The 24,882-nt window shown below is 43.6% G+C and overlaps 1 protein-coding gene across 3 annotated transcripts in view; it reads left to right on the top strand.

The window, feature by feature from the left end:
• Positions 1-15,227: 15,227 nt before the first annotated feature.
• Positions 15,228-24,882, top strand: part of LOC147897229 (uncharacterized) — a 149,319-nt gene continuing 139,664 nt past the window's right edge. Inside the window, exon 1 of one of the 3 annotated variants that reach the window (XM_087380986.1) lies at positions 15,228-15,379. In XM_087380986.1, coding sequence (XP_087237112.1) covers positions 15,290-15,379 — 90 coding nt within the window. In that variant the 5' untranslated portion in view covers positions 15,228-15,289. The remainder of the gene's footprint in view (positions 15,380-24,882) is intronic. The other 2 variants (XM_087380984.1, XM_087380985.1) reach the window with 2 other exon arrangements.

Here is a 24,882-nt window from a genome sequence, read left to right as displayed (position 1 = left end):
GATCTCCTCTCGAGCAACTTGCCTTTACACTCTTTCTAGGGATAACTTTGCTTTACTTACTCCCTTCTCGTAGGCTTCATTGGTTCCAGGCCCTTCATCATGGATGACGGATAAGACCTACGCATTATGTGATAGTTAACACCTTTCCCTTAGTTCCACTATAGCACTTCACATACTTCGTGTCTTGGCCAACCCTTATTTGCATTGGTTTTGGTGCTCCTTTGCAAGACACTCGATTGGATACTCTATTGCGATTCCTTCGTGGCTCCTTTGCAAGAAAATCGATTGGATACTTCTTAGGTCCACTCTTGATTTCTTATGCTCTTTGCAAAGCTTCTCTTCTTCCAGTCGTAATCCTGTTGGCATTTTATGTCCTAGCAAATGCTTCTTCCTTCATGAGGACTTCTCCACTCAATGGCCTTTCTTCAGCATGGCTACACCTTAGGTAGCATTGGTCTTACTCAAATAACGTGCTATCACATAGTCTCTCTAATACATAGAAGGTATTTTGGCTGTGACGGTTGCTCGCTCGTATACTCACGAGCGCTTGTTTGCAAGTGTAGTCTCTATTAGTCAATAGGCTATATAGACACATTATTGTGTGTGCATGCTACACTATGCAGTAATGTACTTCAAGTAACTCCTTCGTGTCTTGGTACCTTGGGACACATCTGCACAGTCTCTTTTTTCTATTGTGTGCTACCAATTGGACCACCTCTACCATTGACTCCTTGTATAAACACCTACAAACCGGATTAGGGTTTAGTGTTAAGGGGGATGTATCACCTGAAAGAGGTACCAGTAGAAACTCAAGTTGGCAATCCATGGCTACGTATCCATAGCACGTGATTATACAACATTAGTACCATTAGAATAGCGAGAACACACAGAGCTATCCAACCTTATGTCGGATACTCAAAGGAGGAAGATAAAGCTAGATACGGATGTTAAACATAGTAAGCATTGAGTCGCTTATATGATCAGTAATCCTTACATATGATAGGCAAATATTGGGTACAGATCCTTCTTTGTGTTTAGAAGATATACTCCACTCAAAGATTGGTGTTGGCTGTTCTTTGTTATGAATTTATGTGAGCTCTAGAAACTCTGTACACTACATCATAAGGCATTTTCGTTGTGTGTACTTCAAGCTTCAATTAGGCACTACATCTAAGATTGAATCTTGCAATCTTTGGCTTCTATGACTACTGTTAGGCCTCAACACAGTTAACATATATATATATATACATACATGTACATATATATATATATATATATATATATATATATATGTACATGTATATATATATACATGTATTCATAATTATATATACATATACACGTATTCATAATAATATATAATTATATATCAGGTTATATAATGGAAGGGATAGGAGTATTAAATTTGAACACACACACAATAAATTTGATTAGTAAATGTATCTCACACACACAAACACTTATTTCTTTACACACGAACACACACAACACATGAATACTTCCCTAACTATGAATTATTCTTTTATGTACCCCCGTGAAATCTTTCCTTTACACTTTCTTTATAACCACCCCACATACCAAGCCAACTAATCGACCCATACCTTCTCTAATCCCCTCTTAACCCATGCACTCATTCGCTCCTTACTCCACTTGTGACTTAACCTTCACTTAAGAATCCATATGGTTGTCTATATTCCTAGGTAAAGCGATAACAAGCCAAGGAAAATAGGCATTACCTGTCTACCCAAATGTAACTATGATGTTCTAACAGCTAGTTTGTTTGGATGGAGGCAGGTAAGTGGACCCTAACCTCAGAACCTAGACTGCCTCAGGATTCGATATCTTTTTTCAATATTATGTTTGTCAAACTCAATATTATTAAAAACTTCTTAATTTTGATCAAAATTTTTGCAAACTCTAGTTGCATCTTTCAACTTAGATGTCTCAAACATTTTTTCCTTATATGTTTCCCTTTTTAAAACTTTTTTTCCAATTGATGGAATTAATTGTATGGCTCAATTTTTTATGATACTTTTTAATCTAAACACACACTTTGATTTCCCAACTAGCCTTTGGTTGGGCTAGTGCCATACAATTAATTCACATCCATTGGATAATTCTTTAGCATGGATAAATCCCTAGTCATGCTGTGAACTTTATATCTATTTTGCATAAGTGGTTTACCCATTTACTATTGGCATTATTTTTTCATTACGGTATTAATAAACACCTTTTGAGAGTTTAAAAACTCTAAAATCTGATAGATATGGTGTCACACATGACGCTGCACATGCATGCATGGAATGTACATGTCCTTGGTTCATCGATGGAAGGCCATTGATACATATGGTGGGATCGATGCAATGCACTTGTCCACATGGCCCCACAAGGCCTTTAGTTGATCCGTGTCTATGTGGGATTCACGTTGCGACTGTTGATGAAGACAACCGACTTGTGCAAGAGGGCTCTACTCTGCATCTCTAGATCTATGATACCCAAGCCTCCCAGCGCCTATGGCATGATCGTCGTTTGCCAAGCAACCCGAGCTCTAGCATTCCGCGTGCCGTCCAATCCTACCCAAAAGGAAGTTTTGAACTAGATACCAGTAGAAACTCCAGTTGGCAATCCATAGCTACGTGAGTATCCATAGCACGTGAATATACAACATTAGTACCATTCGAATAGCGAGAACACATAGAGCTATTCAACTTTATGTTGGATACCCAAAGGAGGAAGATAAAGCTAGATACAGATGTTGAACATAATGAAACCGAGTCACTTATATGATCAGTAATCCTTACATACGATAGGCGAATATTGGGTCCAGATCCTTCATTGTGTTTAGAAGATATACTCCACTCAATGATTGGTGTTGGCTGTTCTTCATTATGAACTTATGTGAGCTTAAGAAGCTCTGTACACTACATCGTAAGGCATTTTCGTTTTGTGTACTTCAAGCTTCAAGTAGGCACTACATCTAAGATTGAATCTTGCAATCTTTGGCTTCTATGACTGATGTTAGGCCTCAGTGTGTGTATATATATACATATATATATATATATGTATATACATATATATATATATATATATATATATATATGTATGTATATACATACATATATATATATATATGTATATACATATATATATATATATATATATATATATATGTATGTATATACATACATATATATATATATATATATATATATATATATATATATATATATATATATATATATATATATATATACACACACACATTTATATATACATACATACATACATATGTATGTATGTATGTATATATATATATACATGTATTCATAATTATATATACATATACACGTATTCATAATATTATATATAAGGATATAGTATGGAAGGGACTCTATTTCTGCTACGTAGCTGTATAATTTATAGGGATTAATCTAAGTATGGAGTTATGAAAAGGTACTAGGCACTCTTTTAAGCTAACTAGGTTTGAAAGTCTATATGTCTTGCGGGCATTTACGTATATTCTTTTATACATAATATAAGCTTACTAGGTTTGAAAGCCTATGTGTCTTGTAGGCCTTTACATGTATTCTTCTATACATAATATATTTACTATGTCCCTCTTTTATTTTCTAATGTTGTGACAATTCTTACATATACACCTACATATATACTTTTGGATCTATATCTATCTTTATAGATATTTAAACACACACACACACTCGCACACACACACACACTCGCACACACACACACACACACACACGCACACATACACACACACAACTCACTCACACTTACATACATACATACATCGTTCTATTTAGTTACATTTATAGCTTACATGTATGTTCTCTTAAGCACTTGGTTAGCTCTTTTTTATACATATATGCATTAATTATGATCATTTTTCTCTTGGCTTAATGTTCTTTAGCTCTAGCTATGTTCTTCTTCACCTTTCCTTAACCCTTCTCAACTCATTATCTCTTTGGTGAATTTATGCCTTTAATTTGTGGTTATCCTCAATCAATTTTGCTATGTATAGATTCTTTTTAGTTTAATATAGTTTATGTGACTTCCTAAGTAATTTTCTTAGCTGATTATTTATTTTCTCTCTCTAAATGGTATATATGAATTTTCATGAGTTCTTTTTGGTCTGTGATAGATCTCTATCCACTATAAACCTTGGGTTGGCAATTAAGCTTTACCTCTTTATCTCTTTGGTGAATGTGTACCTTTAATTTTTGGTTATCCCCAATCAATTTTGGTAGGTATGGATTCTTTTTAGTTTAATATAGTTTATATGACTTCCTAACTAATTTTCTTAGCCGACACTTTCTCTCTTAATAGTATTTATGATTTTCATGTGTTCTTTTTGGTTTATGATATTTTTTCTATCCACGGTAAACTTTGGGTGGGCAATTAAATAGTGCAGTTTGTTTCTTCTTCAATTTCTTGCATTCCTCTAATCCATTTCTTCTATGTGGATGTAACTAAAGAAATAATGGCATCTTTTAAATCTTCTTAATATGAGAATCTTTCTTCCCATAGTTCTAATATTGTCTATATGATGTCATTCATACATGTCAAAAAATGTTTTTTCTAAATAACTTTTCATGAAGGGATTAACCTCCCCCGGTTAAGCTTTCACATCCTCACTCAAATAGATCTGCAACTTCATACACATTGGAACTTCAACTTTAGAATCTAGGAGGAGGTTTGGTTCTTTGGTAAAAGTGATAACAAGTTGGAGTAAACAGGCATTACCAGTCTACCCATTTGAAACTATGATGTTCTCTTGGATGGTGGTAGGTAAGTTGACCCCAACCTCGGATCTTGAATTGCCAAAAGGATTCAACATTTAAACTTTGTATTCCAAATTTGATTAAGAGCGATTTGTTTGTTATCCCACATATGAGGTTTTGCATGAAATAATCCCTTGGTTGAATACTATTTCATTTGATTCTTTGTATGTAAAGGTCTGCCTTCTATTCATCCATTTTAGGTTTTTTTTAAAAACATTTTTGAAATACTTTTAAATTTTAATTCACTTAATCCTAATGATGGGATTAACTATGTGATTTAATTTTGATGGGAGTATTAAATTTGAACACACACACACACACATGAACACACACACACACATGAACACTTCCCTAACTATGAATTATTCTTTTATGTACCCCCGTGAAATCTTCCCTTTACACTTTCTTTATAACCACCCCACATACCAAGCCCACTAATCATCCTGTGACCCGGGCTCTAGTATTCAGCATGCCGTCTAATTTTGCCCAAAAAGAAGTTCCGAACTAGGTTCCAGTACAAACTGCAGTTGGCAATCCATGGCTACGTGAGTATCTATAGCATGTGAATATACAACATTAGTATCATTGGATTAGCAAGAACACACAGAGCTATCCAACCTTCTGTCAGATACCCAGAGGAGGAACATAAAGCTAGATACAGATGCTCAATGTAGTGAACATCGAGTCGCTTATATGATCAGTAATCCTTAGATATGATAGGCGGATATTAGGTACAGATCTTGCCCAAAAGGAAGTTTCATGTGCCATCCGATCCTACCCAAAAGGAAGTTCCAAACTAATCATTAGAGATGCCCAGTGCATCCTTTGTGAAAGCATGAGCAAGAGGTGATATACTAGGCCGTGGTGGCGAGAAGGACCTAGTTTGCCACTAAGGCACGCCCTGCTAAGGAGAGCTTGTGCCAAACACTCTCAAGGACAAGGGCGATCTACTACTCTGCTATAATACTGATACCAACCTGCAACCAAGGTATCTCACTGTCTAGCCCCGCGGTATCCATCTGAAGCCAAAATCACTCCCCCACTCATGGATCTCCTGTGTCTCCTCATGGCCCGTGAAGAAACCTATAGAATTTGTCCAGTTCATCCATGCACCCGAGACCTCGTAGTAGATAGCTAGCGCTCCCTTGACTCTCTCCAAATTCGCTATGCTGCCCTCAACATACAAGGCCATGCCATCTGCAAACTCAGAGTCAAGCAATTCCTCCTCTTGTCAGATTGGGAGCCTCAACCTTGTGAGGCCCACTACCTGTGATTTGAAGTAGTAGCCCACAGCCTCCACCACGAACAAGAAGAGGAAGGGAGTGAGTGGGAAGCCCTGGTGGACCGAGCATGAGAGAGGAAAGGCCTCACCCATGTGTCCTCCAAGAAGCATCTGGCTAGAGCTCCCTGCATAGAGCATTAAAATTCCTCTGACCCATCTATCTGAGAAACCCAATCTCGAGATTAAGGATCATTCGGGAAACACAAAACATCTAGGCTCTGATACCATGTTGAACTATGAGAGTGAGACAAAACATGCTCCCAAGGAATGATCATATTCAAGTATAGATGCATATATATAGTTAAGGACAAGGGTTGAGTGTAAACAAGCTATATAATCGTTGTAACAGTTATTAGGCATGTAAACTTGCTGACCTCATTCCTTTGATTAGAATTTTCAATGTGCATGACAATTGAAATGATTGATACAATCTATTTTTTAATCTTCAAACTTTTTTTTTGGAACATCCATTTTAAATTGTAACATAGGTAAGTTTATTATATGTGTACCTTTTGAAGAACATATTCATCCAAAGTATGAATTTTTTTTGGGTTTGCAAAAACTCTATTAGGAAAAAAACAAAGACAAAAAGGATTAGAGGTTATGAAGGCTATGCTTATGTCCATCATCATGCCCATGTTCTTCTCTTTCCAGATAGCATGTCTTGGCATATCATAGTAGAAGCACTTCTTCTTCTGCTTCCTCTTGGAAGCGATGTTACTAAAAAAGCATTATGGGGCACCGAAACACTCTAAAACGTTTCGTCGAAACTCCCAAAATGGCTTGTCTTGGGAGAAAAGTTTAAAGTGATTTTGATTCTTGATTTATAAAGTTTAAAGTTTAAATTATATCAATTATGCATAGGATGTTTGAACTTTAAAGTTTAAACCCTCTTGGCCTATGTACTATGGGCCATGGCCCTGTAGGCTATAGGTAGGCCACAGCACTAAGCAGACTATAGCTTGTAGGCTGTCACGGTTCACCTATCACTTGTAGGCTGTAACAGTGTATTTGAGAGCTCTTTTGAGAGAGACAGAAGAATCTTGAGGTAAATATTTATGCTATGTATATATTTTTATGAAAAAAATGCATTTTGACCACGTTTCTAGGCGTTTCGCCTGTGAGAACCTAGAAATGTTTATTGTGACACTACTTGGAAGTCTCCTCATCATCAAAGTCATCTTTCTTGGACCTGCCACTATTGGGCTTGCCCTTGCCTTTTCTAGCATAATCCTTCACCATCATCGCCTTGTCGTCTTTATCATCATTGTAGAGCTTCTCCCTAGCTTCCTCTTGTAGCAGTAATGGACCCAACCCCCATGACCCACCTCCTTTAGGAGATCATTCGTTTCCATCCATACCTGTTGTAATGGGAGAGAAGGAAGGCATAAGAGCATGGGAATGGAGAAGAGAGAGGAGAAGGGAGGAGGAGAGGGAGAGGATAAGTTGCAAGGTTGGAGGAGAGGGGAGAAGATGATAAGGTTAGGACATGCTTTTGGATTTGGAGTGGAAGGGAGCATGGACATTTGGAGACAATTGCATAGAACACCAAAGTAGAACTGAACATAATGCCCCAAAGAGTGTGGGCTTCATTCCACCATGGGGTATTTATACAAGTTGGAGCAGCTTCTCTCTCTGCACGTAGAAATTGTAAGACTTTCTCTCTCTACATGTAGAACTTCATCTAAGATGCATATGTAGAAGTTGCATGTAGGAGTCACATGTAGAACATGTATGTAGAAGTTGCATGTAGAAAATGCATGTAGAAGTTGCTTATAGGAAATGCATGTAGACATGGCATGTAGGAATTGTATGTAGAACTTGCATGTAAGAATCATATGTAGAACTTGCATGTAGGAGTTGCATGTAGAACATGCATGTAGAAGTTGCACGTAGAACATGGGTGTAGAAGTTGTATGTAGGAAATGCATGTAAAAGCGGCATGTAGAACATGCATGTAGGAATTATATGTAGAACTTGCATATAGCATGTAAAACATGCATGTAGGAGTTGCATGTAGGAATTGAATGTAGAACATGCATGTTGGATTCTCAAGAGAGATTATTCCTAACCTTATGCATGTATAGGCAGAGCTTTGTTGCTGCTACTCCACACACACATTCCGTGCTACTTGAGTCCATGATGACAAGAGTTAAGAACCAATGCATCCACCACAACCCATCCTTCCACGTATAGGATAACCCTTCCTTCCAGGTCCACCACAACCCTTTCTTTTGCATCCACCTTTCCATCCTACTTTCCATGCTCCACATCCACTAGTCCTCCCTTTCATTGCTCCAAATGACATAGTGGCTAAGGCCTCCTCGACTACCTCAAGGCTCACTATAGAACCGTCCACATAGCATGTTCTCTATTCTGCAAACTTTGAATCTAACAGCTCCTGCTCCTACAGAATTGGGAGCCTCATCCCTATAAGACCCTCGATGTGTGACTGTAAGAAGTAGCCCAGAGCCTCCGCTACAAATAGAAATAAAAAAGGTATCCATATCGAGCTGAATGAGAGAGAGAGAGAGAGAGAGAGAGAGAGAGAGAGAGAGAGAGAGAGAGAGGGGGATCGAGGGGGGGGGGGGAGAGAGAGAGAGAGAGAGAGAGAGAGAGAGAGATAGAGAGAGAGAGAGAGAGGCCTTGCCTGTATAGTCACTAATAAGCATGTGATTGCAGCTACCTGCATAGAGGGCGAAAACCCCTCTAGTCCACCTGTCAGAAAAATCCAACTATTGCATAATGCCCTCTAGGATGTGCCACTCCACCTTGTTATATGCCTTCTCAAAATCCAAGAGGACGATAGTGAGAGACTGCCTCCCAAGCCTAGTTAAGAGCCTCCTAAAGGTGAAGATGTTGTCTAGGATACTACATTCCTGGACAAACCCTATCTATGTGTCATGAGCGATGTCTACAAGATGATGCTTGAGTCGCTCTAACTTTAAACCTTGGCCAAAACCTTGTAGGCTATGTCCAACTCGATGATCGGCCTCCATTGTTGAAGGTTAGCTCTATCTCCCCCTTTTGGGATCATAAAGATCCATTTGTGACTCAATGAGTGAGGAAGTAGGGCTATATAAAAAATCTTGAGAAACGCTAGGAGGAGGGGAGTGCAAATGTGCTCCTAAAAGCACCTGAAGAAGGCTGGTGTCAAACCATCCTCTGGTTGGCAATTATACAAGTAAGGGCCTTGAGAGCCTCTAAAAACTCCTAATTAGTGAGAGACATCTAAAGCTGTTTGCTTATACTATGGACACAGCTGCCAAAACCTGATCTCAAACTCTATTCCTAGCTCCAATCACTCGGGGAGACTCCTCCTCATCTTGGAATAAACTCCTATGGAACTGCATAGTCAACAATAATCTCATGAGGGTGCGAGTGCATGTGATCGTCTGAGTCTTTAAGTCTTTGCAACAACTAAGTCCCTGTTGATCTAGGCCCTATGGACTAGAAGAATTGCCTACTCATCTCATCTTCTGTTGCACCCAACAAGATTTAGAGGAGTGGTATGAAAACTCTCCCTGCCACGTCTTAGTGTCCTAAAGGTCTAGCCATGCACACTTGTACCTATCAGCTAAGCACTGTGACCCAAGGTCCTACTCTCTAAGATGCTTGGTAGAGACTGTCATGCCTCAATGCACACTCATGCCTAAAGAAGGTGGTAATCTCTCAAAGCCTGGGACTACATTTCCTTACCACTCCTCTAGATCACCTTTGTTGTCCATGATGCCCATCTTACATCAGGGTCACCAACCAGCAGACTTGAGATCTCTACCATCATCTCCTCCTATAGCAAGGAATTGGGAATGTGGATCCCCTTTCAGGGAAGCCCTGGCCGGGGTTGCTTTAGCTGCAAGATTACCGAGGAGTGGTTCAACATCATGGTGTGTGCATAATACCAGTGGCTCCTCCCCTATGCATTGCCAAGTCCCCCAGGTAAAACTTGTCTAGTCGCTTGAGGAGTCCATCATGGTACCACAACCCAAAGGACAAATTGAGGCTGCCTGGAAGACTAGAAAAATCTACCTCTCTCCACGGGTCCCTACCACAAATTGTGAAAATGAACAGCTCCCAAGTGCTCCTACTACCGGCATCTCTATAAAAGAGGCTCCAATTGCTTGCCCTCCCCAAACTCTAGATTGTTAAAGTCACCTCCAACAATCCAAGAGTTGACATTAGGGAGGCTCTCCATCAGCTGCCTCCAAAAGGCAGGCCATTGCTGCCTAGAAACAGAGGCATAGATATTCAAGACGCTAGATCTCTGCGATTACCTCTTGTTCCTATAGCAAGGAATCAAGAATGTGGATGGGGAAGCCCTAGTTGGGGCTGCTCTAGCTGCAAGATTACTGAGGAGTGGTCTGACATCATGGTGCCTGCAGAATACCATACATCGCTAAGTCCCCTAGGTAGAACTTGTCTAATTGCTTGAGGAGTCCATCATGGCACCATTTCCCAAAGTAAAATTTGACTCGAAAACTCTGCCAATGAATTGCTCCCAAAAGATCCTCTATATCGCCGACATCTTTGCAAAGGAGGCTCCACTCTACTTGTCCTCCCTGAACTATAGATTGTTAAAGTCAACTCCAACAATCCAGTAGTTGACATGAGGGAGGCTCTTCATTAGTTGCCTCCAGAAGGTAGGCCGCTCTGTTGCCTACAAACCGGGGCATAGACATTCAAGATGCTCATTATGGAGTCTCATGAGGGAATCCCCATCTAAATTTCCTTGCATGTGATCAACTCTCCCTGGTAAAAGACATTGTTTCCACCGCCTGTGAGACTGAGTTACAGACCCTTCCGCTCCTGCCTCCTATAGGGGACCACACCTCAGGTCCTTGCCAAGGCAAAAGATGATGTCTTTGGCTGATATTTGCTATTGAAAACTTGCACTTATAGGACAAAATAAAATCCTTTGAATTGCTAGCCATTGCCCTCTACAGGTTTTATCGAAGTATCATGTACTCCGGCTACTGACGTGCACAATCGTGAAGGCCATGCAAGCTCCAACTCATGAAAGTCCAAGTCATGGAGAATAGAAAACATGGCTCTCTTATGAGTGGGAGGCTGCACCACCATATCTGACCTCTGAGACTTTGAGGGGGGCTTGTGGAGGCAAAGTAATTCGCATATGTGCATCTCCAAACCAAGGGCATGACAGGGTCCATGCCAATACTGAGGGCCCATTGCATCATGAAAGAAACCTCGACCCCCAACTTGGATGCACATTGGTGCAGAGACCAATGCATGACCTATGAGTAATAAATCTCTAGTCCTAGGCGAATAATCCCCAATGCAAAACCTATGCTAACCTCTCTGAAGGAAAACCTAGCTAAAAAGTAGCGAATCATGATGGTTGAGCCAAATTTCAATGCCCTCAGGGCCCAATCCACTCTCCATCAAGCGATAAATATGCTCCTTCATCATGCAATCAAATAGAGAGGGGTCTACTTTTACTTCCCCATGGAGCCAAAGTTGAACCCCAAGAAAGGACGAGTGTGTGAGCCAACCACCCCTTTGAGAGGCTGCATAATCATAATTGTCGTCTCCATGGCAAGGGGATGCTCATCGCGGATCTGTAGGTAGTTCCATGGTTCAATCCTCTAGAAGTCCCTTGGAAAGGGCTTCCAAGGGTGGGGCATTAGGCTTGGAAGTTTAGAGAAGAGGCCTTGTGAGGATGCCTTTTGCAATGAAGCAGTGTCTTGAAGTGGTGAGGAAGGCTGTGATGAGGAGGCCTTTGCTTGAGAAGGAAGGCTGTGATGAGGAGGTTTTTGCTTGAGAAGGAAGGGGAGGCTCTACAACGCCTTTGCGCAAAGGCTTCAGTTTAGTGTCTTGAAGTTGAGAGGAAGGTTGTGATGAGAGGAGGCCTTTGCTTGAGAAGGAAGGTCGTGATGTGAGGAGGCCTTTGCTTGAGAAGGAAGGAGAGGCTCTACAATGCCCGTGCTCGAAGGCTTTGGTTCAGGGGCAGGGGGGGGGGACAAGAGGAGGAAGAAGAAGTAACTGACCCTTCGACCGCAAGAGGAGGGGAAGAAAGGGGGGGGGGAGCTAGCGGGGTTGGAGGATGAATGGTGAGGGTGATGACAAATGGTGGGGCAATGGGGGGAGCTAGCAGGGTTCGAGGATGAGTGGTGAGAGTGACGACAAATGGCGGGGCAATAGGGGGAGGCGGGGTGCAGAAGAAGGGGAAGGGTGCAAGGGGGTCAAGAGGATTGGAGGGGAGACTTGTGAGGTCAACAGAGGGGTGAGGAGAGTCGCTAGATTAGCAGTTGCTGGAGTTGTAGGGCCTCCCTTCTCCTTTTGCTGGATAGGCTCCTGAGGGCTCTGACTACCTCCCACCGATGGATCTGTTTGAACTTCAAAGAAGGTCTCATCCTTTGGGTGTGGGGACGGTCTGCGAAGATGTCCTCTGCCTACTTTGCATGTGATTGGGAAGGTGCCTCTTGCTCTGCCCTCATGCATGCTTGATGCCTAGCACATCATCTGTGATTCTTCATGGCATTTTTCCTGGGTTGCTTACACTTCACCCTAGTCCAAGCCCCTCCCAAAGGCTCTACCCAGGGTGTCTGGGACTCCATCCTCTGGCCTGCTATCCCATGCTACGCTCTCTCTAGACGAGCAACCCTATGCTTCGAGCATGGTTGGGGGAAATCCCTGCCCAGGTAATCTCTAACTAGGCATCCCATCTGCCTACACTGTAGACACTAGCTGGCAGCACCTGAAATATCTATATGCTGTCTAAACTCGCCACCATGCAGGGACTCTAGAAAGATCTCAATACACAATCAATTGAAGCCTGAGGATACCATCATTTGCAACCACTTATGCTGCTGTCTAAGCTGACATCTCCACAACCGTGCCAAAGGCACCACCAATGGAGTGAAGGTTAGATCTATACTCCTTGGGGAGCCCCAAACATCAGAGCATCACGAGAAAACAGGGCACGTGATGGGTCGAGTCCGTGTCATCAACAATACACCCATGGTACCAAGGGATAAGGTAGGGCATAGTAGAAGGGGCTCTACTCCACGTGAAATCAAGTGGTGTTGGGGGAGCTCAAATGGAGAAGGAAAACCCCTTTGGCATAAATGGTAACTTCATGGGTGCAAGCATGTTAACCTGCTATGCTTCTTGTGCTTGTTAGCAATAGTAGTTGAAAAAATGCACCACCGATAATTTTTTTGCAATTCAAACCACAATTTGTAGGAGACTATACATCAAGGCTCTTCATTTCAAGAGCTTTCCAATGATAGATAGCATGATAGGAAATTTTGCATTATGGGCCATCTTTGGATCTAGTTGGCACATCCAAAATCTATGCTAATTAGCACTACCCATGGACATGTTTTTTAATGCATGTTAACATGCATTCGCCCATATATGGTCCCCATCCATTACTAAGCTCACCTGCATCCTATCACATACCTAGCTCCTAGTTGGTGTGGGGCCAATTATCCTACTTATCACTTCCTTGTCCTGAAGTGACTATATTGCTTTCTTCACCTGGTGTTTGTCCTCTGAAGAGAGAAGAACCTTAACAGCTTGGGGAGTCAATGGTGCTTCGATGTGAGCTCATCTGGCCAGACCAACAGTCACCATAAAGATTCATTCTTTAAAAGATAGAACATTGTCGTTGTTATGTGAGAAGGAAGGGAAAAGGAAAAAATAACAAAAAAGGGGAGGCTCGGAGAGGATTTGCACCCTCTTGAAAGAACCAAGGCTAACAAAGGGGCCAGTAAAAAGGGGAGAAATCCTAGCATAAAGGAGAAACACCCTTCGAGACCTCTGCCAAGGGCACTCCAAACAAAAGGACCAGCAAGCCCAAAGGATAGACTAGTTAAGGGAGTCTCTCTAGTGGCTGAAGCACCACTAAACGACATCACCAAAAACACAAGTGTCTCTGTTGAGCCTCTACATGGCACCACTCCATCAACATTCATGTCAGTTGGGTTGTCCAGTATGCCATTAACTCTGAAATATAACCAGATTGCAGTTCATCTTCTATGCATAGATCCCACACGAACATCTAAGCAAAAATTTATATATATTCATGAAACTTGAGAATTGATAGGGCCTCACCCCTATCGGGTTTGTCAACCTTACAAGAAACCTAAACAACTCATATACTAAGGACCCTACGAAACTATGAGCTTAAGAACCAAATATTTGATTTGCTTTGATTGACATTTTCAAGAGTTCTAAACACATGTTTGTTTTGTGGGCCAATGTCAGCTATTGATTAGAACACCCTCTTAACTCTATAAAAGGCTAAGGTTAAAGGTTTCTCTTCTAGAGCTACGTTAGTAATAGAAGTGGGAAGTGTTTCTTCTAGATGGCTTTCGATTCTCCTAAGGCCGCAAGCATAGTACTTAAGGCTAACCCCTTGGTGCTTGGTTCCAAGAGAATTTTTCTTTTACCCTTCAAGTTGGGATTTGATCTTTAGAGGAGGTAAAACGTCTCTTTTCATTAGATTTTTCAGCCTTCCATAGGTTATGATTGAATTCTTGACACTATAAGAGCAAATTTTGGTTTGGTCACAGAGATCCCCCCCTCCTTGGTTTGCCTTCTTTTGAAGTAGTGAAGGTAATCAAGTTTGATGGGGTTCCTAGAGTTAGCATCATTATGTTGGACCTTAATGTTACATATGAGGCAGGACCACTGCAGGCATTTTGTGAGAGAGTGCCCAAACAAGAAGAAAAGACCTAAGAAGTCTTTTAGTGTGGCCCCTCCTCATAGGATTCCTTCAATACTTCCTACATATCTTGAACCACCCAACCATTCAGTGTATAGGCATTCCTAAGGAGACATGAAACCATTGTGTAAAACCCATCTCCAAACTCGAGTCTATCAAGAGACAAGCATTGTCTAAGTTCACCCAGCAAAAAAACACACAACATTCATGAAAGGCAGAGAGATATTAAGAATAAGCATGAGGAGTTCCTCTTTAGTTTTATGTTATAAGAATTCTATTTCCATTACATTGCTGGAACTCCTCACTTTTATGTTATAAGAATTCTAGTTCCATTACATTGCTCATTGTAAATTTATAGGCTTACACTTGGTGGGGACACGTTTTCAAAGGGGACCGAAGGGGACATACTTTTTTTTTAGTAATATAGACCGAAGGGGACATACACTCGATGAGTTCTCCCCAACATTTATTTATTTAGTGGTTATAACGAGGGGGGTATGCGATAAGGCTCAAAAGATGGCCGCCGCTACGGGGACGCCCACTGCCTTGTTCTTGCCTCTCCCGCCACTCTCGCTCCCCATTAGCCTTCGCAGCTTCTCCCACCAGGTACTCCCATTCCAGAATTGAAAATGGTACAGGATAGCTCACGCTCCTAGATTGTGGACACACCACCTCAAACTGCTATGCACTAACTTATCAAATCCATGAATCGGCTTTCTTCGCAACTGGCATGACGCCTGCCAACCGTTTCAAATGGAAAACTTACGTAAAAACTAGTGCGCTCTTGTGACGTAAAGTAAGGTAACTTAATGCCGAAAAATTGAGACACCTCGTTGCTATCCTCGCAACAGATGTCCTGTAGAAAAGTTTCATTTCTATAAATCGAAGATCAACATAGAACATCCGGTGCCCTATAGCAGACATGACTTCAATGCTTTTGAAAGTAGCTGAAGTACCCAAACTTCCCCCAACAATCACAGGAGGAGACATCAATTAGTTCACTTTCGGAGCAAGCGGCATAATGTATGTGCCTCGAGTTCTTGAGGCTGGAGTTTCAATTTCACCTAGCAATCTCTAGAGATCCAAACATTGAATGGTAGGTCGGGCCTCGGTCTTTTTTTCGAGCTCAGAGGTTGAGGCTCAGGGTGACGTCAGCTAAATAGTTCAGTGAGGACTTTAGAACAACAAAAATCTGAATTTGTACGATTGGATGTATTCTAGTCTTACAAAGGTATATAAATAGTTCAGTGGGTTTTAGCGGAATAGGAGAGTTTAGGTACTTCATCTGATTTGTAATAATCTTACAACAGTAAGCCACGATTCAGGCCTTATAGTGTACCGTGGAGCAGCTCATCTTCTTTCTTCTTAGTTGGCATGTACCAGACTGGCGTGGCCCTAATCTCTAGGCATTCTGCATCTCGTTTTGGAGTGTCGTGATGGCCAGGATCCCCCATACTTGATCTACTTCAGCAAGTAGGTCACAGATGTTTCAGGCTACATGCTTGGTAGGCATTTTGTGGACGTTGTGGAGTTAGTTGTAATAGTCACGGTGCATGGACCACCTTGCATCAGTAAGACGAATTCATCAAAGATAAATTTTTTGCCTTTTCAAGATCGTCAAAGATTTGCATGCTCAAAACATCATCTGTAGAGAAGTCTTAAAAATTTGACGTTAGTTCTTACCTCAAAGCATGTGGCTTCCTTCAGCATTCTCAAAATTTTTTTTTTTTTTTCCATGGTCCAACTCAACTACATGTAGGTGCCACGTGAGAAGGTAAGCAGCCTCTCTTGAGGTAAACCACATGGCTTCCATGCTATATAGTGGTAGGTGCCCAGTGAGAAGGTAAGCCAGCTCCAGCCTCTCTTGGGAGTGGGGCAGTGTTGCTTCCTTTCGTCCCCCACCCCCACCATTCCACAAGAGTATATACGGGCCCTTGATGGGTGGTGCCTAATAGTTGAAAACCCATGCTTGAGCATTGGGCAGTAATGCTCTATTGCTGAGATATATATATATATTGGTCAGAGTTAATAGAATTTCTCTCATCTAAAAAATATAACTACAATAAAGAAGCAAATGATCTGTTCTTTGATGTGGTCTTCTCATGGGTCAAAGAGTCCCTGTCTAGCCATGGGTGCAGGTGAACCTAAATGAGAAGAGAAAGTGTCGGAGAATTTGCAGTCTACATATGCTCGAGGTGGAGCACACGGGCTCAGAGATCTAGAAGTGCTTGACATCTAGTAGGAGAATCTTTTGGTATTGTATCCTGTCATACTTTGTGGATGGACAGAAATATAAAGTGTTGCTTCTATATTTGTCTCTGAGCATTGTCTATTTACTGGCTTTTACATCTATGCACATTAAGTTAACAAGTTGGTGATTCCACACCCCACACCACACCTGGGCAACACTATCAGTCTTCCGCTGTGTGTACCCTCTGTTGGGTCATTTCTAACACCTCCTCCATCTTATTTGGTTCCCCCTAGACTTTTTTCTCCCATGGCTTTTAACTAGAGGTCCTTCAATAACTTCCGCCATAGCCATATGCAACCAAGATGGCCTTCTACAAAGAGCATTTCCTTCACTTGAGTGAGGATTGACCTTTCCCATGTAGTGTAGATTACTATGTGTGAGCTCAAGACTCCATCTCACTGATTCTAGATCGAGGGAGGGTGTGAGGTTGATACATTGTAGAGAGTTTGCACGTTATGCGACACACAAGATGTGGAGACGGAGGAGCATGTCTTGATGAATTGCCTAGATCTACGAGTTGCAAGGAAGATATAACTGTCTCTTCACCCACCAATACATGGATATGGAGAGTTGTTGATTACCCAAACTAGAGATGTGTTGCACTATTCATGTATGAGGTTACTTGACTCAAGTCCAGACTCATGAGACCTATTGGTGGGATCTTGTCTCAGGCAGTAGGAGATCACGTACTTCTTCTTCATAGGAGAGGAAGTTGGAGACATCATGACCGTGACCTTGGTTTCTAGACAAGCCAAGTTAGTAGGAGATCGGACATAGAGCCTATGAGCACCTGCTCCATCTAAGGTGCCGTCATTGAGGCATCTGAGCATTAGGATGCTTCACGGCACCCATGAGTACTCCCTACTAAGAGGAGTCGAGGATGCCAAGAAGAGATCTTGGACATGTTCTAGGGACCCTATGGGACCCCAATTATGCTTAGGGGGAGCTTAGATTACTATGATAGCCATATGATGCTAACGCATACGAGGACATGACATGAATTACTCCCGACACATGGACTTTTTTTCGTCTTCGTGTTTCTAGGCTCATCAATTATCGCTTGGAGGTGTAATAGACACGTCTGGTTGCCCTCATGGGAGGTGTAGTGTCATGTTGATTTCAGTTCTTTGATGTCATAAGCTTTTTTTGCCTTCCACAAAACGTTTTTTTCTTTGTACATCTCCCTTACGATCGTGACAACCTTCGCTATTCCTTGCTTCTTGCTCACCCCCGCTTCCTTGTCCCTTGCTCACCCCTACCTCCGTACTCCTCGTTCACCCCCGACTCCCTACTCCCTACTCATCCCCGCTCCCTCTAGCGTCCTTGTTCTCCGTGTTGCAGCTTCACCTCCCTAACACTCCTGGCCTCCCTTTTGCATTGCCGCTTCTTGCTAGCTGGTTCACACCCTTCTCCCCCGTCATAGTCTCTCCACCAGCCAACCAACCTCTCCATAGGTACCACGCCTCCCTTGCCTCTTTCTATAGGCTGCTCTCATGTCGACAATCTCCTCATCCTCAACTCCACTGTGTCCAGGAGCCGTCTCGAAGGCATAGAAGTCTGTAACCTGTCTCTGAGCTAGGTCCGGCTTTGTATCCTGTAGAGAGAGAGAGAGAGAGAGAGAGAGAGAGAGAGAGAGAGAGAGAGAGAGATTAGCGTCCACTGGAGGCCTCATGGGCCTATGGGACAAAGTACATAGAAAAGCAAACTCATACAAGCCTCAGTGGGCTGAAGCAAAGGGTACGCTAGGACCCTTGCTGAGTATTAATCTATGCTAATAGAATCATAAAAAAAGTCAACTACAACTGCAGAGTGGGCCATATCAATCAATCTATCTCGGTGCTGGGATGAAGCCGAAGCCTAGTACAGTGATGGTTCTCTTGTGGGCTACGAAGATGTCTCGTATTTGCGTCTGTCTCGCTATCTCGCGTTGCGGTGGGGGACGCGGTCTCCTCGCTCTCTGGACTCTCTAGGCTACGTTTAGGGTAATCCCTTGTCTGTCGGTTTCCCTCGAGGAAAGCTGTGATAGGGCGGACCTCAATAGAGTGTATCCTGAGGGCTCTCTGTCGCACATGTGGCCTCTGCGCCCTTCTCTCAGTGGTACTGTGCCAGCTGCTCATCCAGACTGCTCTCATGTTGGCTAGCTCCTCCTCCTCCACTCCCCTGTGTCCGGGGGCTGACTCAAATGTATAGAAGTCTCTGACGTGTCGCTGTTCTCGGTCACCCTCTATGTCCTGTAGTGGTCTGACCATCCCCTACTGCTCTTTGATCTGTCGTAGAAGCCTCTCCCTATGTTGCCGCATCTCGATCAGATAAAGCTCGATATAGAGCTGGTCATGGAAATGGATCAGTCGTGACAAAGGACCGAAGCCACTCCCCTCTAGGTAGAGATAGTGGTAGCATCCCCGAATCTCATAGTAGGCTGGGCAAACACAAAGAAAATGCTCCTCTGTCTCAACTGCCCCCAGCGTACATAGCGTGCATACCCGTTGCTCTCCCTGCCTCAATCCTTAGTTGGTGGGACGAAACGCGCATGTGACAATTGGCAATCCTCAGTGCATGGGAAACTCCTCTATCCTTGAGATACTGGGGTCTGACAATGAATCCCTCCTCTGATACTCGAAGTGGTCGCGATAAAACTGAGTCTTGGTGGGGAGCTCATGGTCCTCCCCCCAAGTTTGGGATGTGTGAAGGTGGAGGAGGTCTAACCGTATGATACGGTTGATCTCATCTTGCGGTATTGACTTAGGAGGTGCATCCATGCTGTACTGAAAGAGGGGAAGCGTGTCCATCTGGATACCGTGCCTGGCAAGCCATGTAGATATGCGTGCATACCATGTGTCTGCTCTGCTCTCTGCAAGTCATCTGGATGACTCTAGGGCCAACCTCGGAAGTCTCCAATGGGGTAAGTCCCAGACTCTGTGGATGAAAGTCACTGTTTGAAAGATGGCATCAACCTAGAGAGGTGTCATGGCGAACTCTGCCTGTACTATCTCACGTGGAAAGAAGGGCTTACATCGAATCATTTTGGATCCCATCGTCACCTGTAGCCGCTCGAAGCTCCTCCAGTTTGTCCTCGAAAGATAGCACCCCTAGAAAGGTGTTGCATACATGACAGTCGGCCGCACTAGTCTGTCGAAAAGCCAGCCCTTCGTTGGTGGATCCTGGAAGTGTGCCTGGAAACACTGCCGTTCTAGTCTAGCCAAAGCACTACGCCCTCGTGTGAGCCGTGCCTGGGCTGCATGTTTCATTGTGAAGATGGGTCCTGTGAAGACTGCTCCCAAATATGCGTATGACTGCACTATCTCCACTGGTTCACCACGATAGGTGAAAGTAAGTCAGTGAGTCACTGCTCGTGAGGTGTTGAAGATCATAACGTTAGTTTTCCCAAGGTTGACCGTTAGATCTCTTTGTGTGCAAAACACCCCTAATGCCTCCAGATCTCTCTGCAGCCCCTCCGTTGAAGAGGATATAAGGACTATATCATCAGCATATAACAATATATGTATGAGGAGATCCCCTAGTAATGAGGCCTCGCCACCTAGGCGATCTATGAAAGATGTGATCTCATCAATGTAGAGTCCAAAGAGAGTCGGTGAGAGAGGGCGGCCTTGCTTCACCCCAATGGTGCTCTCGACCCAATTCAATAGACTTCTTGGGGCACGGACCCTGCCTCTGACTGACTCATATAAGCTCATCACACCCCAAATCAGCATCTCCTGTAGTCTCCTGATCATGCGGGATCATGGAACAGTGTCGAAGGCCTTTCGAAAGTCTACGAAGCATGTGTAGACTCTTTGATGTCTGGACCTCGCCTCCTTAATGATAGCCCTCAGAGTGAAAATGTGGTCTTGAGTAGAGTGCTGCCTCCTGAATCCTGCTTGCCCTAGTGCATGTTGCCCCCGTGCCTCTATATGACTGCTGATCTCTCTCTCTTGTAAGAAATCCTAGATTTACTATATTTAGAAATGTGCTAAGGAACAGAAAGGAGACTGAGATAGCAGAGAACAAGGAATAATTGTATTGCTTGAATGTCTGTAGGATAGATGTTGTGTCATCCATACAATTGGGCCTCTCTTATATAGAGTGTGAAGAGTCACACATGAAAAGGTGTGTACTCCAAAGGGTATGTGCATGAAGAGGTGTGTACCCCTTGTGAAGGGTGTGACCCTTGATGAGAGGGTACATTACAATAGAAATGTCTCTTCAATAGAATGTCTCTTGTGAAGGGTTGTGCCTCATAGGAAGTGAAGGGTTGTGCCTCATAGGAAGTGTCCCGTCGAAAGGGCATACCCTTCCACAAGTGTCCATTTATCAAACCATCCATAAGTCTAGATATAGAGAAAGGAATACGTCACAGATCGTGACATCCCCTCCCACTCAAAAGAAGACCCTCGTGGAGACAATGAACTGATGTAGAAAATATCACTGCAAATTCTGAAAATACTACTGTAAAAGGTCAGGGTACTGCTGCAAGTCTTCATCAGATTGCCAAGTAGCGTCGGAGTCATCCAGGTCTCGCCAAAGAACAAGGAATTCCGTGATAAGTTGATGTCGAGTCTCTCGCTGTCGATGGTTCAGAATACGCTCAGGAATAAGGAGAACATAATTGTCTTCGATTTCTGGGACATAATCACCTGTAGGAGGAACTGCTTCATCGCCTGGAATGTACGTCTTTAGCCAAGAAATATGAAATGTTGGATGGATTTTACCCCATGATGGTGGTAATTCCAATTTGTAACTTAAAGGTGAATTTTTCTTGACGATCCGGAAAGGTCCATAGTATCTTGGTCGCAACTTAGGAAACACAGACTTAACCGTCTTATAGCGATGTGGGGCTACAAATAATAGCACCATGTCACCAGTGTCAAATTCTAGGTGACGTCTATGTTTGTTGGCAGACCGTTGATACCGCTCTTGCGCTTTTTGCATATGATCCCTGACTTGTAGTAGAACGTCTTGCATTTCTTGAACCAGTTGATCAGCTAGGGCCACTCGATGTTGAAGTACAAAATTCGTTGGTACAATCGGAGTGTGTCCATAAGCTGCTTGGAATGGAGTCATGCTGATGGCACTATGGAAAGAGTTATTATAAGCAAACTCAAGGAGTGGTACATACTCTTCCCAAGCTACTAGGCGTGACTGAATATAATGTCGAAGCATTTCTTCCAGAACTTGGTTGACTCTTTCAGTCTGGCCATCTGATTCTGGGTGGTAGGCTGAACTGAACAGTAGAGTTGTACCCAAAGATTCGAATAACTCTGAGTGTTACCTCTGGAGGATCGTGGTAGTGTTGTAATGAAATCCATGGAAATACTTTCCCACCTTTCAGTTGGAACTGGAAGAGGCTGAAGAAGTCCTTATCATAAACCGGGTATCGGGTTTGGATATCAGAATGTTTATGGCTGTCAAAAGCAATAACTCTGCCTTCTTGCATCAAGACTGCTCCTATAGCGATGTCGGAAGGGTTGGTCATGACCTCAAATGGAAGGTTTGGGTCAGCAATAGCCATAACTGGTGTGGTAGTGAGTGCTTGCTTGAGTTGCTGGAAACTATACTCTGTTTCGGGCAGCCACTGAAACACTGCTGTGCTTTTCAATAATTCGGACATAGGAGCTGCGATTTCGGAAAACTCATTGTACCATTCCTGGAAGAAGATTCGGGCTGCTCCCTGAGGTTGCCCATGTTGGAGGAGGCAGGTGAGGCAGGATGGAACCACCCGTGGAAATCTGGTAAAGGAGGTCCTGTTTGAGGTAACACTGGTGATGCCGAAAGTGGTGTTACTGCTCGTGAGAGGACATGAGTAGGTTGCAGAGTCCACGGATCTGAGAAGGGATAAGGAGCTGCTGTCGGAAGTGGAGGATATCCAGGAGAAGGAGTGCCTTTAGAGTGTAAATACTGTCTTGGAGAAGGTACAACCTGTATAGGAGGATATCTGGGAGCTGAAGGAGGTGGAGAGTACCCTGGAGATGCCGAAGGTGGGGGTAAAATTCTCTCCACAGATGGACAGCAAACTCTTGAGGAATATCGGGTTCTGGGTATCTTCGTGTCTCGTGGAACACAACCAGAAGGTAGAGGATGTGGTCCAAATCACTAGGAGGGCACGTGACGCAGAAGACCCAGGATGCAAAGGCTTCGAAATGGGCTGGTTGTGCAATCTGAACATGATATTGTGTGGTAGATGATGCATGAGGTGTCCTTGAAATGCTGGGTGAATTACCAGGGGTTTCCATGCTTTAAGGGGGATTCTTTCATTTGCTGTAATTTGTTAATGACAAGAGAATCCTTAAAAGCAGATTGGAAAGACTTCACCTGGCAAGGAGAGCAGGCTATCAATGGCGCAACAGGCTGTAGGTACCCGAATCTGGATCACAATAGGGACTGGCGCACCAGGCTGCTGCTGTCATGGCATAAAATCTGTTTGCAGGCTGTTTTTCGACCGAAGGGCTGGCTGATGTTGTGCTCCCGTTACAGGCTGGAAAGGAGCAGGGCTGCAATACCAGCGGGGCTGTAAAGGGAAAGAACCTGGCAGTGACAGAGGCAAAGGGCTGGCAGCGAAAAAGGCAGAGGACTGGCAGCGTGATTCTGCGTGAAGGCTGCAGCAGGTGGCGTGGACTGGCAGCGAGATGGCGAGGCCAAGGTGTGCAGCGAAATGAAGAGGGCTGGCAGCGAGATGGCGAGGCCAAGGCGTGCAGCAAATCTACGCGGGCTGGCAGCGAGAGGGCGAGGCCAGGCAGGGCAGCGAAAAAGCTAGGGGCTGCGCAGGTAGGCTGAGCGATGGCGAGGCTAGGGGCTGCGCAGGGAGGCTGCGATATGGCGAGGCTAGGGGCTGCGTACCTGCGTGGAGATCCGTACGGAACGGGGCTGATGCGGGCTGCTGCTGCGGGGAGATCTGTATGGTGCAGGCCGTACGGAATAACAAAGAGGTTCGCCTCTTTTCGTTGGGGGCTGCCTAAGGTTGGGTAGTTGCCCAAAAATTAATTGGGGGGTTTAATTAACCCTAGGGTAGCTAGGGTAAACCTAAGGGTAGGGGCTGGGTTTATTTTTTTCCCATTTTACCCCTCTAGGTACCCTTTTATAGGTGCTTGGTGCCTAAAAAGGTGTGCCTATTCGAAGGGGTGTGACCCTTGGAATAGGTGCACCTTTTCATGAAGGGGTGTGTCCCTGTTTTTAAAAGGGGTGTCCCTACATGAATAGGTGTGTCCTTTTGTCCACGATGGGGTGTGTCCCTTGAATGAGGAGTCGAGGCTCTTCATCAAAAGGTGTGTCCGATGGTGGAAAAGGTGCGTCCCTTGGTTTTGGGACAGCCCAAGCACCTGAAAAGACACGATTTTTGTCGTGTCCATTCACATCAACTTGTGATGTGTGGGAGATGGAGAGGCCATAGATGACTTTAGGCAGGGTTGGCGCTTAAAATTTTTACGCTCATCCTCTCCACCTCTTCCATGCACAATGTGCACGGATATCCTTCTAGCGGAAAAGGTGTATCAGATCGGTGCTAGAAGGTGGGGCATTTCCTACAGGCAGGAGCGAATTTTGCTCTGATACCACTGTAAGAAATCCTATATTTACTATATTTAGAAATGTGCTAAGGAACAGAAAGGAGACTGAGATAGCAGAGAACAAGGAATAATTGTATTGCTTGAATGTCTGTAGGATAGATGTTGTGTCATCCATACAATTGGGCCTCTCTTATATAGAGAGTGAAGAGTCACACATGAAAAGGTGTGTACTCCAAAGGGTATTATGTGCATGAAGAGGTGTGTACCCCTTGTGAAGGGTGTGACCCTTGATGAGAGGGTACATTACAATAGAAATGTCTCTTCAATAGAATGTCTCTTGTGAAGGGTTGTGCCTCATA

This window comes from Dipteris shenzhenensis, chromosome 10, assembly GCF_047967505.1.
Source record: "Dipteris shenzhenensis isolate YYH24624 ecotype China chromosome 10, Dip_SZ_1.0, whole genome shotgun sequence".
NCBI classification, from domain to species: Eukaryota; Viridiplantae; Streptophyta; class Polypodiopsida; order Gleicheniales; family Dipteridaceae; genus Dipteris; species Dipteris shenzhenensis.
This window is presented reverse-complemented; position numbering and strand designations above follow the sequence as displayed.